This window comes from Osmerus eperlanus, chromosome 2 (assembly GCF_963692335.1).
Source record: "Osmerus eperlanus chromosome 2, fOsmEpe2.1, whole genome shotgun sequence".
Lineage (NCBI taxonomy): Eukaryota > Metazoa > Chordata > Actinopteri > Osmeriformes > Osmeridae > Osmerus > Osmerus eperlanus.
In genome coordinates this window covers 14,549,621-14,563,215 of record NC_085019.1, presented here as the reverse complement: position 1 = coordinate 14,563,215, position 13,595 = coordinate 14,549,621, and the positions used below count along the sequence as shown (strand labels likewise).

The 13,595-nt window shown below is 42.0% G+C and overlaps 1 protein-coding gene across 1 annotated transcript in view; it reads right to left on the bottom strand.

Annotated features, from left to right (window-relative positions):
* Positions 1–13,595, bottom strand: part of mosmoa (modulator of smoothened a) — a 41,201-nt gene that overhangs the window by 13,936 nt on the left and 13,670 nt on the right. The window contains exon 2 of the mRNA XM_062453985.1: positions 10,348–10,560. Within this exon, the coding sequence (XP_062309969.1) occupies positions 10,348–10,560 (213 nt within the window). The remainder of the gene's footprint in view (positions 1–10,347; positions 10,561–13,595) is intronic.

Sequence of the window (13,595 nt, the reverse complement as noted above, 5' to 3'; positions counted from 1 at the left end):
CTTTTAAACACTGCCCTCCTTCTGATTTTTGATGTAGAATTGACCCTGGTACGAAATTAAGAAAATACTCATCAGAGATCAACAACAGCTGACACAAACGTCAGCGGAGGCTGACGTAGCAAACCAATCAAAGTTTTTACAGCAACCTACATTAAAATCTCACCATCTGGCTGTCTTCACAATAGTTATATCATCATAACATTGCCCTCCTTCTGTTTTTTGGTGTAGAATTGACCGAACTATAAAATTACAAAAATACTAGACTACTATGACGCTTGCATGGCTGCCGCCTAGGCAGTCTCATGGGCGACCCGCACTCGCTCAAATTACAAAGACTCACGACCTAAATCAAAAATCCCGAGATTGCAGTTCCACTCGAAATTGCTTTCTCAACAAAGCCCAATGGTTGGTAATTTTGGGGGTTGGCATTTTTCACTCATAATCCAAGCTCCAACTTGCGTGCTAGAACGTCTCTATCACGTTGTATCCATGCGTCGTTGCTAACGTGTGCTGACGTAGTGACGTAGGCTAGCACTGAGTACCCTTTGTTGACAGAAGGCACTTTTTGGCACAAAAACCCAATTTCTACTTAAACCATGCAACGGAACGTAAATAAAAATACAAGCAACTCAATCGCTACCAAGAAGAAACTTTTGACACCTAGGTTGTCTATGTAGTCCAAATATTGACTGAGGCTTAGGGGGGCAAAAATAAATAATAATAATAAATATATATTTGAGAGAACAAAGGTTGTGCCCTTGCCGAAGGCAAAGCACACCCAATAAAACCTACAATAACCTCCTCCTCACGGAGGAATCCTAAATATAGCTGCAAGCAGCAATGGCGGATTCCTCCAAACATTGCAAATCATTGAAAAATGTATATTTTTCACAAATTGGCACTGTATAGAAAAATCCATGCTGTAGACTTACCAATGGGATACCAAATCTGAAATGCAATACTATCAAGATCCACAAGGACCTTCGCTTCAAGCCAAGGAATGAGTGGGGGCTTTGTCAGCCCACACTTTCCTGAAATGTTGTGTGTGCGTCTCGCCACGCTTGCACGTGTGTCAAGGGAAAGGCTGAGTGTGTGAAAATGTGAAGTGCGCGCTGAGGAGGAAAGGGAGACTTTTCATTGGAAATATCCCTAGCAATTAGCCAAGCATGCATGTTTCAAATATTCACAATGAATCTATTTTTCATCTTACAGTCAACTTTTTCTGAGATTTGGGTACTAAAAATTCTCAAGAGTTTTCATATTTACATTTACATTTAGCAGACGCTCTTATCCAGAGCGACTTACAGTAAGTACAGGGACATACTCCCCGAGGCAAGTAGGGTGAAGTGCCTTGCCCAAGGACACAACGTCACTTTGCACAGCCGGGAATCGAACCAGCCTAACCGCTCAGCCACCTGACTCCTCCTGACTCCTCCTCATATGAACTTGTGATTGTATCAGAGTATCAGTTTTGCACCGGCGGATGTGTAAAGCATTATTTTAGCATTAGCGATAAATTCAATTCATATCATATCAATCATTTTTGGAGATATGAAGTTGCCTTTGCACATGGTAACATGTTGTAGTGTCTTCCTCGTGACATACCAAGTTTGTTGTTGATATCTCAAAGATTTGCTATGATCCAACTTCCTGTTTGGTTGCTTTGCTGCCGATTTTGATTGGCTGTACCGGACAAACGGTTTTGAAAATCAAATATCCTTTGATAACTTCATTGAGGGTTGCTCTGACGATGATACATGACAATTCTGGGGAAGATTGGACAAAAATTGTAGGATGAGTAGCGAAAAAACGTGTTTCATAAATCTTTATTGTACAGAAAAACCAATATGGCGGCCGTTATAGGTTCTTGAGGTTTTTTTGTTCCTCATGAGCTGTACGGCATATTTACTCAATTTCAGAATTTTGGGACTTACGGCCTGCAAATGGCATCACTTCGAAAATTGCCATTTTGGGGCGTGGCCTGTAGCGCCACCTATTGTCTTACATGGCCCATGTTTGGTATGGTAGTTCCTAATGGTCTGCAGTTTCAACATGCCAAATTTCTCAACTTTTTACCATTCTAGTCTAGGGGCTGCCATTGACTCCCATGGAACAACCGTAATACTAACAATAACAATAGGGTTCTCCTACTGGAGGAACCCTAATAATAATAATCCTACCAACTAGAGAGGATACCATTTCTGGGGAAATTGTAGGGTGTGCTTGCTTGCGTCGGTTGCAGATGGGTCCATATAATAAACAAGCTGAAACCCCTTTGAAACAAGCTATTCTAACCACGTTGTCACCGGCGGTATTTTTCAGATGGAATCGCGATTCAAACAGTACTAGTACCATCTGCTGACTGAAAATATGCCCCCAAACACGTAAATAAGCTTGATATTTATTTAGGGGGAATGGCTAATTCAAAAAAGTTTGCTGGAAGCGATTATTGTCAGTAACAAAGCCAAAAGTGACTTTTTGGTCTCAGTCTAGAGCCCTGCCTGAAGAAGCTGAATTGTGCTACAAGCAAGCTACTGTAGCCTAGTGCTAGCTGCTGTTGCTACCCAAACTACACTGAGGGGATTGTTTGAATGCGACGGAAATTAAAAACTTTCTTTTGACATAAAGTTTAGGCTGTGGCATTGAAGACAGCGACGCACCACACGAGTTTAAATGCATTCTTTAATGTGACATTACTTACTGTACATGCAAGTCTTGAATTGCTTAAATGTATAATGCTGCTAGTACACCACGGCACAATACGATACTTGCTGTGCAACAGTCTCTATGCACATCGTATCTAATGCGTCGTTGCTAACGTGTGCCGACGTTGTGACGTAGGCTAGCACTGAGTACCCTTCGTTGACATTAGGCACTTTTTTGCCACAAAAACTTAATTTAAACTTAAACCATGCAACGGAACGTAAATAAAAATACAAGCAACTCAATCGCTACCAAGACAAAACTTTTGACACCTACGTTGTCTACGATACGATACGATGAACTTTATTGTCCCGCTCAGGGAAATTTGTCTTGGTCTCTGTGGTGCGTCATAAATGCCTTGACAGTCACAATAACAACAAACAATACATCCTCAGCCAAACATTATCAACAGTTACATAACAGTATTGCACATATCCCATAACATAACACATACATACAACTCATAATAATACATGCTAAAAGATCACCGTAATAAAGGCACTATAACAATTATTACATATATTTCATCCTCAAGCAGCATTGAGAAATTTTATGGAAGTTGGAACAAATGAGTTCTTAAAACGGTTGAATTTGCAGTAAGGGACTCTATATCGCCTCCCAGAGGGTAGGAGGTCATACTCTGAATGGAGAATGTGAGAAGGGTCCCTTGCTATTCTCTGGGCTTGACTAAGAACAGAGTGTTCATAAATAAATAGTCTATGTAGTCCAAATATTGACTGAGGCTTAGGGGTGGGAAAAGAAAGAATAAGAATATATATGTGAGAAAACAAAGGTTGTGCCCTTGCCGAAGGCAAAGCACACCCAATTACAATGGGTGCCCCTAATTACAATAGCAGCTTCGCTGCTTGGCCCCAAGCAGTCCAGAGCAGGACATGAAAATGGGCAAATTGGGGCGTGGCTGTAGAGGTTTAAAAGGCTACCTCTGCCCAGTGGCGGATCTAGGGGAATACGTGGGAATCCCTATATGTGAATGGCTTTAACAAGACAAAAACAAGACCAATTTTCAGCACGGAGTGTAATGGCCCAAACCAGCCCATCCCCACCATGGGCCGAGCCATACGTTGAACATTCGGGGCTTAACCCAAACCTAGGACCTAGGTTTTGATGTGATTTGAAATCGGAACTTCACATTAATGCGAGCGCGCACAGCGCGTGAGCGAAATTTTTAGCATTAATTTCAGTGCAAAATAGTTTTTTTAGCTTTATGTAATATGAACATTACGTTGGACTCATATTGTTATATTTCTGGAAATTACAACCAAAACTTTTACCTGAAAGATTCGGGGCTTTTGAGAAAACATATTTTTCCCACCCTTGCAGGAACCTAGATTTATGAAGTGACAGATCTTTCTTTTTTTACCTGGCTTTTTCAGTTCCTCCTGGCATCTTTTTCCCATCCATTTTATTCTTTTCGCATCATCTTAATCTTGCTAACTCCCTCCACAACAATAAATAACGGTTTAGGTTTGTCTCCATGGAAACAACCTTGGTACACGCATTGTGAACGGAAAACGGCACTTTTTAATGCACGGTCTGATCATGGGTTTATTTAAATTAAAACCTAGTGTAGCTTATTAGCTTACTTATCAGTCACATAGTAGTTAACAAACTTGACACATATAGTTTTATTCGGTGTGTGAAAAAACAAAGAGAACGCAGGCGATCTGCTGGTCCAATTTATGAGCGGGCAGAGCGGCCCACCCGGGAATTCTCCCGATTCTCCCGATGGCCACTCCGGGCCTGAGCCCAGTGTTCAAACAAAACAAAACTGTGCATCTTTTAAAAAGTCAAAGTATAAAAAGCTAAATGAAGATTCAAAGTACAATATTTGTGTCCAAGATGCAGTGGACTACAAGTATAGCCTATAAAACAGCAGACAAGCCTACTCAAGTAGCCTAGGGGAGAGCAGGGGCGAAAGTAGCCTACCATTCTTCAGAAATACGTAAATTTAAAAGACAATGTTTTAGACATAGATATATTTTTGCTTGGGTCAATAACTCACAAGTGTGGTCTATCAATACCAGGTGGTATTTTGTACAAATGTCAAACAACTTCAGTATAATTTCATTTTGAACACAAGTTGCATTGTTACTGTCGACACCGTCAGTTGGGACGAAAGTAGCCTAACACACGGGTGGGTCAAAAGTAACACAACCATAAACCTAAATGTTTTGTGTTACTCTGGTTTTTATTAAATATATGTAACTATGACAGGGTTTTTCCTGGGTCAAAATGGGTCTTCGGTGCTATATTCTTTTTTTTCTTTTTTCTAATCAATGTATTTATTAGTGTTTTGCATCTCCCCCCCCTGTAATATTCTAATAGCTAATGTAATATTGCACATATTTTCGTCCTATTTCCCCTAAAGCAATAAAGTTAGGCTACTTAAAGACACCTTACACTCATAAAGTATGGCATAAATGCTGCCAATAAATAATTGACGTAAGAACTTATTGTAAATGGTCAGTAGCCTAGCCCAGTGTTTCCCAACCTTTTTTGAGCCGCGGCACATTTTTTACATTTACAAAATCCTGGGGCACACCACCAACAAAAATGACACAAAATGACACTAACACATTACATATATCATACCACTCATACTAGGGCCTTCATCTGGGTCAGAATTTTGTCCAGGGCCCTGTTCGGAATTTGCATTTTCTCTTCTCAAAAACTTCTCCATCACTGTCACTTGCTTGTCTTGCTGTGATCCCAAACTGCCACTGTCACATGTTGCGACAAGGATTACCCTCCTTAACCCGTTAAGGAGTAGCGTTGCACATATGTGATCGTTCGAAAGCGGGCCCCACAGAGTAACGTCGCACGTGTGATTCTGAACATTCCAACCGACTATTTTCCGATAGACGAACACTATATGACAAACGCTATAGTATGGCTTCAAAATTTAAAATCAGGAGGCTAACTAGCAGGTAGTAGCATTGGTACGAGTATTATGCTAGGTTGCTAGGTAACGGAAGCTAACTAAAGCTAGCTAGCTTCCGTTTTGGAAAAATAACTCACTCTGATGAAGCGTCTGTAATATTTAGAACTTACGCGAACCAAAGCACTCACAAAGTGTATAGTAGGCAAAAGCCAAAGCATGTAGAACTTTTTTTGGGGGAAATATTTGTTTTCTGTTTTTTAATAAATGCATTTTTTTTTATCTGCCACATGCCACACTTTATTATAGGTTAATTAGGTGATATTAGATAATTTCCCACGGCACACCTGACGATCTCTCACGGCATACTAGTGTGCCGCGGCACACTGGTTGGGAAACACTGGTAGGCCACTCTGAAGCATGTACACTGCCTGCTTCATTTGATCTTGATAAGCTAAGAATTCTGTAGCAAATAATAACAATAAACCCACGTTTTATTAATTAAAACTACTTCAGCATAATAATGCACCTAAAATACAAACCTGAGCAAGGGCAGCTATCGAATCAACAGACAATTTAGCTAGCAGGGGAAGAATACAAACAACGAAAATCACCAGTTAACTTGATTTAAATTTGCAAGAACTATAGACTTATACAATAATAGGCTTAAATGAACTGACAACATAAGTTATACGACTTACAGTTCTCAAGGACGCACACACGCAATCTCAACTGCGGTGTGAAGCGTGTGTCCGTGCAATTCTCCGACATGCACTCTAACAATCCCTGCTGATAGACTGCCAAAAATGTTGTACAGCCTGATTTCTGATACCGTGGCGGCAGAAATGTAGCCATAGAGGAAACACTGCACTATATATTATCATTCCAGGTTAAGAATACCAATGGAGGCTGCGTTGGAAATCGTAAATCAAACTTTTGTCAGCATTTTGAGTGGAAATTTAATTTGCATTTGTACAGGTGTATTCGTGCACGTCGGGCTGGCCCTCGCAGCGGAACAACAGTTTACTCCGCTCTGTCCATTCGCGCACCTCAAAGTTGCACTATATATTATCATTCCAGGTTAAGAATACCAATGGAGGCTGCGTTGGAAATCGTAAATCAAACTTTTGTCAGCATTTTGAGTGGAAATTTAATTTGCATTTGTACAGGTGTATTCGTGCACGTCGGGCTGGCCCTCGCAGCAGAACAACAGTTTACTCCGCTCTGTCCATTCGCGCACCTCAAAGTTGCGTATTGATCAGACAAGAAGACACGCTTATCAACTCGATTACTATTGATAAAAACGGAACGAGGGTTCGGCTGTAGCCTACTTGAAAAATACTATTGAGAACATATTCGCTGACATGCATTGCACGCGTGATGAACACAGCTTTTTTTTTTTATCGCAGACTTTTTTTTGCCTTTGGCGCTCGGGATTTGTCATTGGCGCTCGGGAAAAAGGCTTTGGCGCGAGCCAAAATGTTCTCTATGTAGGAAAAACCCTGAACTATGACCTTGTTAATATGTAACGGCAAACATATTTAGTCCTTTATTTTTGCCAAAAATTAATTAATTACATTTTTCATTTTAAATTTCAGTTTCATCAAATATTTCATTTAATTTCTTCTGAACCAGACCTCTGTCTGTCTTTCAGATCCTCACTCTTGGCATATTATGTTGGTATAATAGCCTATGACATAAACATGTTTTAATAAATGCTTTCCACAAACAGAAAGTCACCACACATACTATATTGCATTAGCGGCGGGACAAAAGTAACGAGTGTTACTTTTGTCCCGACAGGAACTCCTGACATTTAAACCAGATTTACTTTTATACTGAAAAACTCTGACAAGGCAACCTTCAGAATGTGTTACAGTACTAAATAACCTGTAGATTGATCATTACTGTGAAACGGGAAACACAACTTGTAATTAGTAAAAGGATTGCTTCGGTAATTTACTTTGCGCACTCGAAAAGGGCTTTCCTCACCTAACCGCATCAAACGATGACGACATGACGTGAAATTTGGCAGTTCCATCAATGGTTGCGTGCTAAACGTGCCGTCATTGCTTGGAATGCAAATGTACTGGCACTGTATTATTGTTTTTTATTCTTTACGAAAATCTAAACTTATCAAAGGGCAGAGTGCTCTTACAAATGAAGCGATTTGACTTTTGGCTAAGTAATAGACTCGCTGTTTTTGCTGATGCTGAATCGTCTTTAGCATACATTACATTCATTACCAATGTAACTTTAAGTTAAACGTGTGTTTAAACTTCACCTGGGGAAACTGACTTCACCTTCAGAGGCTCGGGGGCAGCTCAGTTGCTCCAGTCTTTGCCGGGCTGCAATGCCACCGCAGACTCGCTGTGTGCGAGCCAGACTTTGTGAACGCCGCTCTGCACATTTGATGCAGGGACGTAGTTATTTGAGGGGCAGGGGGCTAAGAATACGTTTAAAATAAAACATTTAATTGTTAAATTTCAGTAAATGTATTGTTCAGTTCAATGTTTTGTTTACAGTTTTTGGATCACCAAAGTTAGGGGGGCAGCTGGGGGGGGCAAGGCTCTAGAGTGGGGGGGAAGCTGCCCCCCCTTCCCCCCCTGTAGATACTCCCATGCCTCTGCCTAAACTGACATGCACCAACTCAGAGCATTGAGTTTCACATCCTCCTCATTGCATTCACTTTTATTCCCATAGCTATTGTGGTCTCAAACAAGCATAACTACATGTGGCCTACACATCAAACCACATTTTTAGTCAATTGGAGTCATGGTTCATAAAAAGATATTTGTACGTTTTCAAAATGTTCACCGTACATGGTGGACTGTATGGGTCACCACTGTATAGTTTCCCATGATAAATAAGGCATGTGTAGTTTCCAACATTTTAGACTGATGGGGTGGAAATGCCATCACTTTGAAAATGGACAATTGGGGCGTGGCCGTAGCGCCACCTATGGGTAATGGTGGGTCATTTGTGGTGTGGTAGTTACTCATGGCCTATACTATCAATGTTTCAGGATTTTGAGAACTTTTTACCATTGCATACAAAATCGGAAATGCAATGACACCAAGGTCCCCATGGGCCGATGCTGAAAATCAAGGAGTGAGTGGGGGCTTGGTCAGCCCACAATGTCCTGAAATGTTGTGTGTGCGTCTCGCCAAGCTCGTGCGTGTGTCAAGGGAAAGGCTGAGTGTGTGGGAATGTGGAGCGCGCGTGCTGAGGAGCAAGGGGAGATATTACATTAGAAATATCCTTAGCAATTAGCCAAGCATGCATATTTCAAATATTCACAAAAAATCTACTTTTCATCTTACAGTCAACTTTTTCTCAGATTTGTCTATCAAACATTCTCAAGAGTCTTCATTTGAACTTGTGATTGAATCAGAGAATCAGTTTTTGACCAGTGGATGTGTAAAGCATTATTTTAGCGTTAGCGGTTGCCTTAGCACATGGTAACATGTTGTAGTGTCTTCCTTGTGACATACCAAGTTTGGTGTTGATATCTCAAAGATTTGCTGAGATTTGACCCAACTTCCTGTTTGGTTGCTTTGTTGCCGATTTTGATTGGCTGTACCGGACAAACGGTTTTGAAAATCAAATATCCTTTGATAACTTCAGTGAGGGTTGCTCTGACAATGATGTTTGCCAATTCTTGGGAAGATTGGAACAAAATTGAAGGAGGAGTGTTTTTTTTAAATTCAAAATAACAGAAAATCTATATAACCGGAAATAGACGTCATAGGGTGTGTTGAACTCGTCTTGATTCAGGGAATCCAATGGTACAACATTTTTGAAAATCAGTCATACGGTTCAAAAGTTGCGTGTGTAAACACATGTCCAACTTTGACCCGTTGGTGGCGCTAGAGTGGTCTAATGGGAGACATGAAACTCGGTGTAAATAAAGAAGGGACTTTCCTTGATGAGTGTGCCAAATTTCACAACTTTTTACCATACGGTTCTAGGGGTCGCCATAGACTCCATTGGCGGAAGAAGATGTAATAATAATAAGAAAAGGTAGAAACACTTCGCTGCTTGGCCACCAATAATAATAATAATAATAAAAAGAAAAGGTAGAAACACTTAAGTGGCTCCGCAGCTTTGCTGCTTGGCCACCAATAAGAAAAGGTAGAAACACTTAAGTGGCTTTGCAGCTTCGCTGCTTGGCCACCAATGATGACCGTTGACTCCATGACTAACATGTTGGTAAGTCAACCTGCTTCATCTCTGTGAGGGGGTCTGCTCCCATTGATAAGCAACCAATCAGAATACACACGCCCACGTGTGAAAGCAGCACAGCTAAGAAAGGCTGCTTGTTGATCTGCACAGAGAGAAGGAAGTGCGCTTTCTTCACTGAATTCCTGTCTGAAAGGAGGAGGGATGAGTGTGCAAAGATAGTGAGTGGCAGAGATTGCACCTGAATTCTGAATCAATGAGCCTCGGTGACCAGCGAGATCATGACACAATCCCATGCATCATTAGTAGCTTCTACCTGACTCAGCTACACCAACTCTGTGTTAGCCGAAGGTCTAGTCTAAAACAAAGAGAGAGAGAAAGAGAGAGGGGCAGAGGGAGAGCAGAAAACTGGCCCAGTGATGAACTACAAGAATGAACAGCAAGAATGAACTACAACAATGGACTACAAGAATAAATGGCATAGTCATGAAAATCTGGAAAGTGTTGTTTTGCAGTCACAAGCTTCTCTTTCACCATTAACTGCTCAACGAACTGTCACTTACTGCCGGTGAAGGCGATCCAGCGGGCGTACTTGGTGGCCTCCCGGCGCCAGTGCGATGCCACCAGCAGCCCGCAGGTGACGGTGAGGGAAATGATGCCCATGATGATGAAGAACAGCGTGGTGACCCACTCTGGCGGCAGCCGCGGGGGGATGCATGTGCGGTCGCGCCCGTGGATGGTCTGGCACTGTCGGACCAGGCCCACCGTCAGTGCACCTGGAGAGAGGGGAGGAGAGGGAGGAAGAAAGTACGATAAGACAAGTCATTCGTGTTGGGTATCAAATGGTCCACACATGCTTGTACTAATTACTACAATGCCAAATGCCAGAACTTTTCCTGATCGTTTTTGTCATATACCTGGAACACACACAAACACACACACGTCAGTCTTACACACAGAAAGCAAGCCTTGTCTAAATATGACTTCTCAGTAGGTTAGAAGACCTCCCCCCAAATATCCAGCTCTCAAAGTTCCAATAACTTATGAAACAACATGAGCCCATATAAGTCAAAGCCAGCTGAAGAGCTCCGCTAATGAACAGAGCCAGTGTTCTCTGCCCTAGTCTGATCTTTCTATTGATGATCCCCAAAACACCCCAGAGCACCAGGTCACCACAGAGAGATGTCTTATCACAGTACTCAGGGTGGGACAGACAACTTGATCCTACACACTGAACTGCAGTCTTACAGGCACCCACGCACAAGTGGAGCCTGAGGGGGGAAGGGGGGGGAGAGAAAGATAGCTGGGCTGCAGGCTTAACCCTTGTGTTATCTTCGGGTCATTCTGACCCATCAGTCGTTGTGACCCACCGTCGTATTGCGACAACTTTACCACATACAAAAACAAAGTAAAGCAATTTTGTATTTTTGTAAGCATGCGTCAGACCCCCCCCGCCCCCCACATTGCAAAGGTTAAAAGAAAATTATTTTTATTTGTTTTTGTATTGGGTAAAATTGGGTAAACACAACGATGGTTCGTTATGAACCTTTGGGTCATGTGACCCGAAGGCAGCACAAGGGTTAAGAAGTGGAGAGATAAAGAGAGCAGGGAAAGAGCAGGGGATTTTGACCAGTTAAGAGAGAGAGATAGTGAAGTGGCAAAGAGACTCGTCGCTGACAAAGCCTTGGGAGTCTGGCCCTCAAACACTGTGCCTCCACTGACACTAAAGAGATCTAAGGGTGACTCAGAGTCTGCGAGCAGCTCCACTCTGCAGCCCACTCGGTGCAATTATGTTAGAGGTTGAGACTTTCTCACACCCAGCGCTAACGCCTTCCTGTCAATAATCAAATCAATCCTAGACATACATGTGTTTGCACAAAACACCCACACAGCATCAAGGTTGATGAAACCAGACATTCCCCTGAAGAATGTGCCATTTCATTAAGAATCAATCAATCAATCAAAGTTTATTGTCGCATACACCAAATTGCTTCAGTGCAGCGAAATTCTTAAGACTTGGCCAGCAACATCTACAGTAGACAGTAGATACAATAACAAAGTAACATAGTAACATATACCAAACATATAACATGTAACATATACCAAAAATAACATTTAACACTATAACATATAACACTGTAACATATAACATTAACCAGACCCTCCAGGAATTCGCGATTGCACCAATTCACGCGAATTCAACGATTCCCCGCGAATTCAGCGCAACGTTGCAATTTTAACCAATCACCCCAATTTTCCCGCAACTTTGACCAATCATCGTCGTCTCCCAAAACTCTCTCCAGTAGGGGTTAAATCCAGTGTTGCGCCTGAACGTGTTCATTGAACGAAAGTTCATGAACTCGTTGATAATTTTGGTGAACGTGAACTGAACGTACTGTATTACTGCCTGATGAACAATACTGTGAACACATTCATTCTGGTGTCTGTTCACTTTTTTATTTAGTTCAATAAGGTGACAGATTTCTAGAGACTTCCAGACGAAAAACACACAGTTAATTAACAGTCCTGTATCCAGGGTTGCCCAACCAGTCAATCGCTGCGTGTGCTTTCTTCTACTGTCTATGCCTGGCAAGCGTGAGAACACCGAGTTGCGTAGAGGCCGACAGCGGTATTGCAGACAGAGATTTCAATCTTTTTTGTTAAAAAAGGGAGATTCCTCCCTTCAATGCATGCGACTGTAAATCCTGGTTGGATAAGGATTAAAAATTCGATATGATGAAAATTGGCATGTTGGTAAGGTTATTTAGGGGACCATTTCTCAATGGTTTTATTCTTTGATGAATGTTTGTTAATTACTTCATTTTCAACCAATAACCCAATTAAAATTACAAAGAGGGAAATTCGCAACTTTCACTTGCTCCCGCAATTTCATCGCAACAAACACCTAAAAAACACTGCAACTTTCATCGCAACTTTTTGGAAAAGCTCCCGTGTAATCAGGAATTGTAGCCCGCAACTATCACAAAAAAGGCCCGCGAAATCCTGGGGGGACTGATTAACAAGTACATTTAGTAATTTACAACAAGTAACAACAACACAAGAAGAGCGAGCAGCAGTTTAAAATGTGAGAAATTAGGAATATTAAATTAAGTAAAAAATTGTGCAAATATATGTAGGAAGTGTGGTTGTATGAATGGGGGAGCAGAAAGTGAATGGTGATGGCGACTGTTCAGTGGATCAAAGTTGCTGATTCAGAAGCCTTACAGCCTGGGGGAAGAAGCTGTTTGTAAGTCTGGTAGTCCGTGTTCGGATGCTCTGGTAGCGTCTACCAGACGGCAGCAATGTGAATATTCCATAGCCTGGGTGGCTGTGGTCCTTTACATTGTTCCGTGCTTTTCTCAGGCATCTCGTGCAAGGCATCTATAGATGCCTTGCACGGAGGGGAGATGGCTGCCGGTGATACGAGAAACGACGCTTGTGTGAAATTGAGATGCCAACGTGACTGCAGTGTGTCTCTACTCGTCTCCCTTTCTATTCCTGCTCATGCCATTCTCAGCCTCACTGTCACATGCACCTATCCAGCTCTCTCTCTCGCTCTCTCGTCCCATATCATCCGCTGAAAGATCTTTATCCTCTATCAGTTTTGAGGAGGCTCTCCTCAGATGGTGGAGAATGTACTTCTTGAGTCAAGACATGAGTGCTGGCAGGATGACACCAGCTCAGGGTAGGAACATGCTTGAGTCAGTCCACTGAGCTTCGGATTGGTAGGCCTTTCAAATAGTGAGTCCACTTCATGGGGGATTTCTACCTGAGTAAGCATGGAGTACCACTTCACATGTTCTGCTGGAGA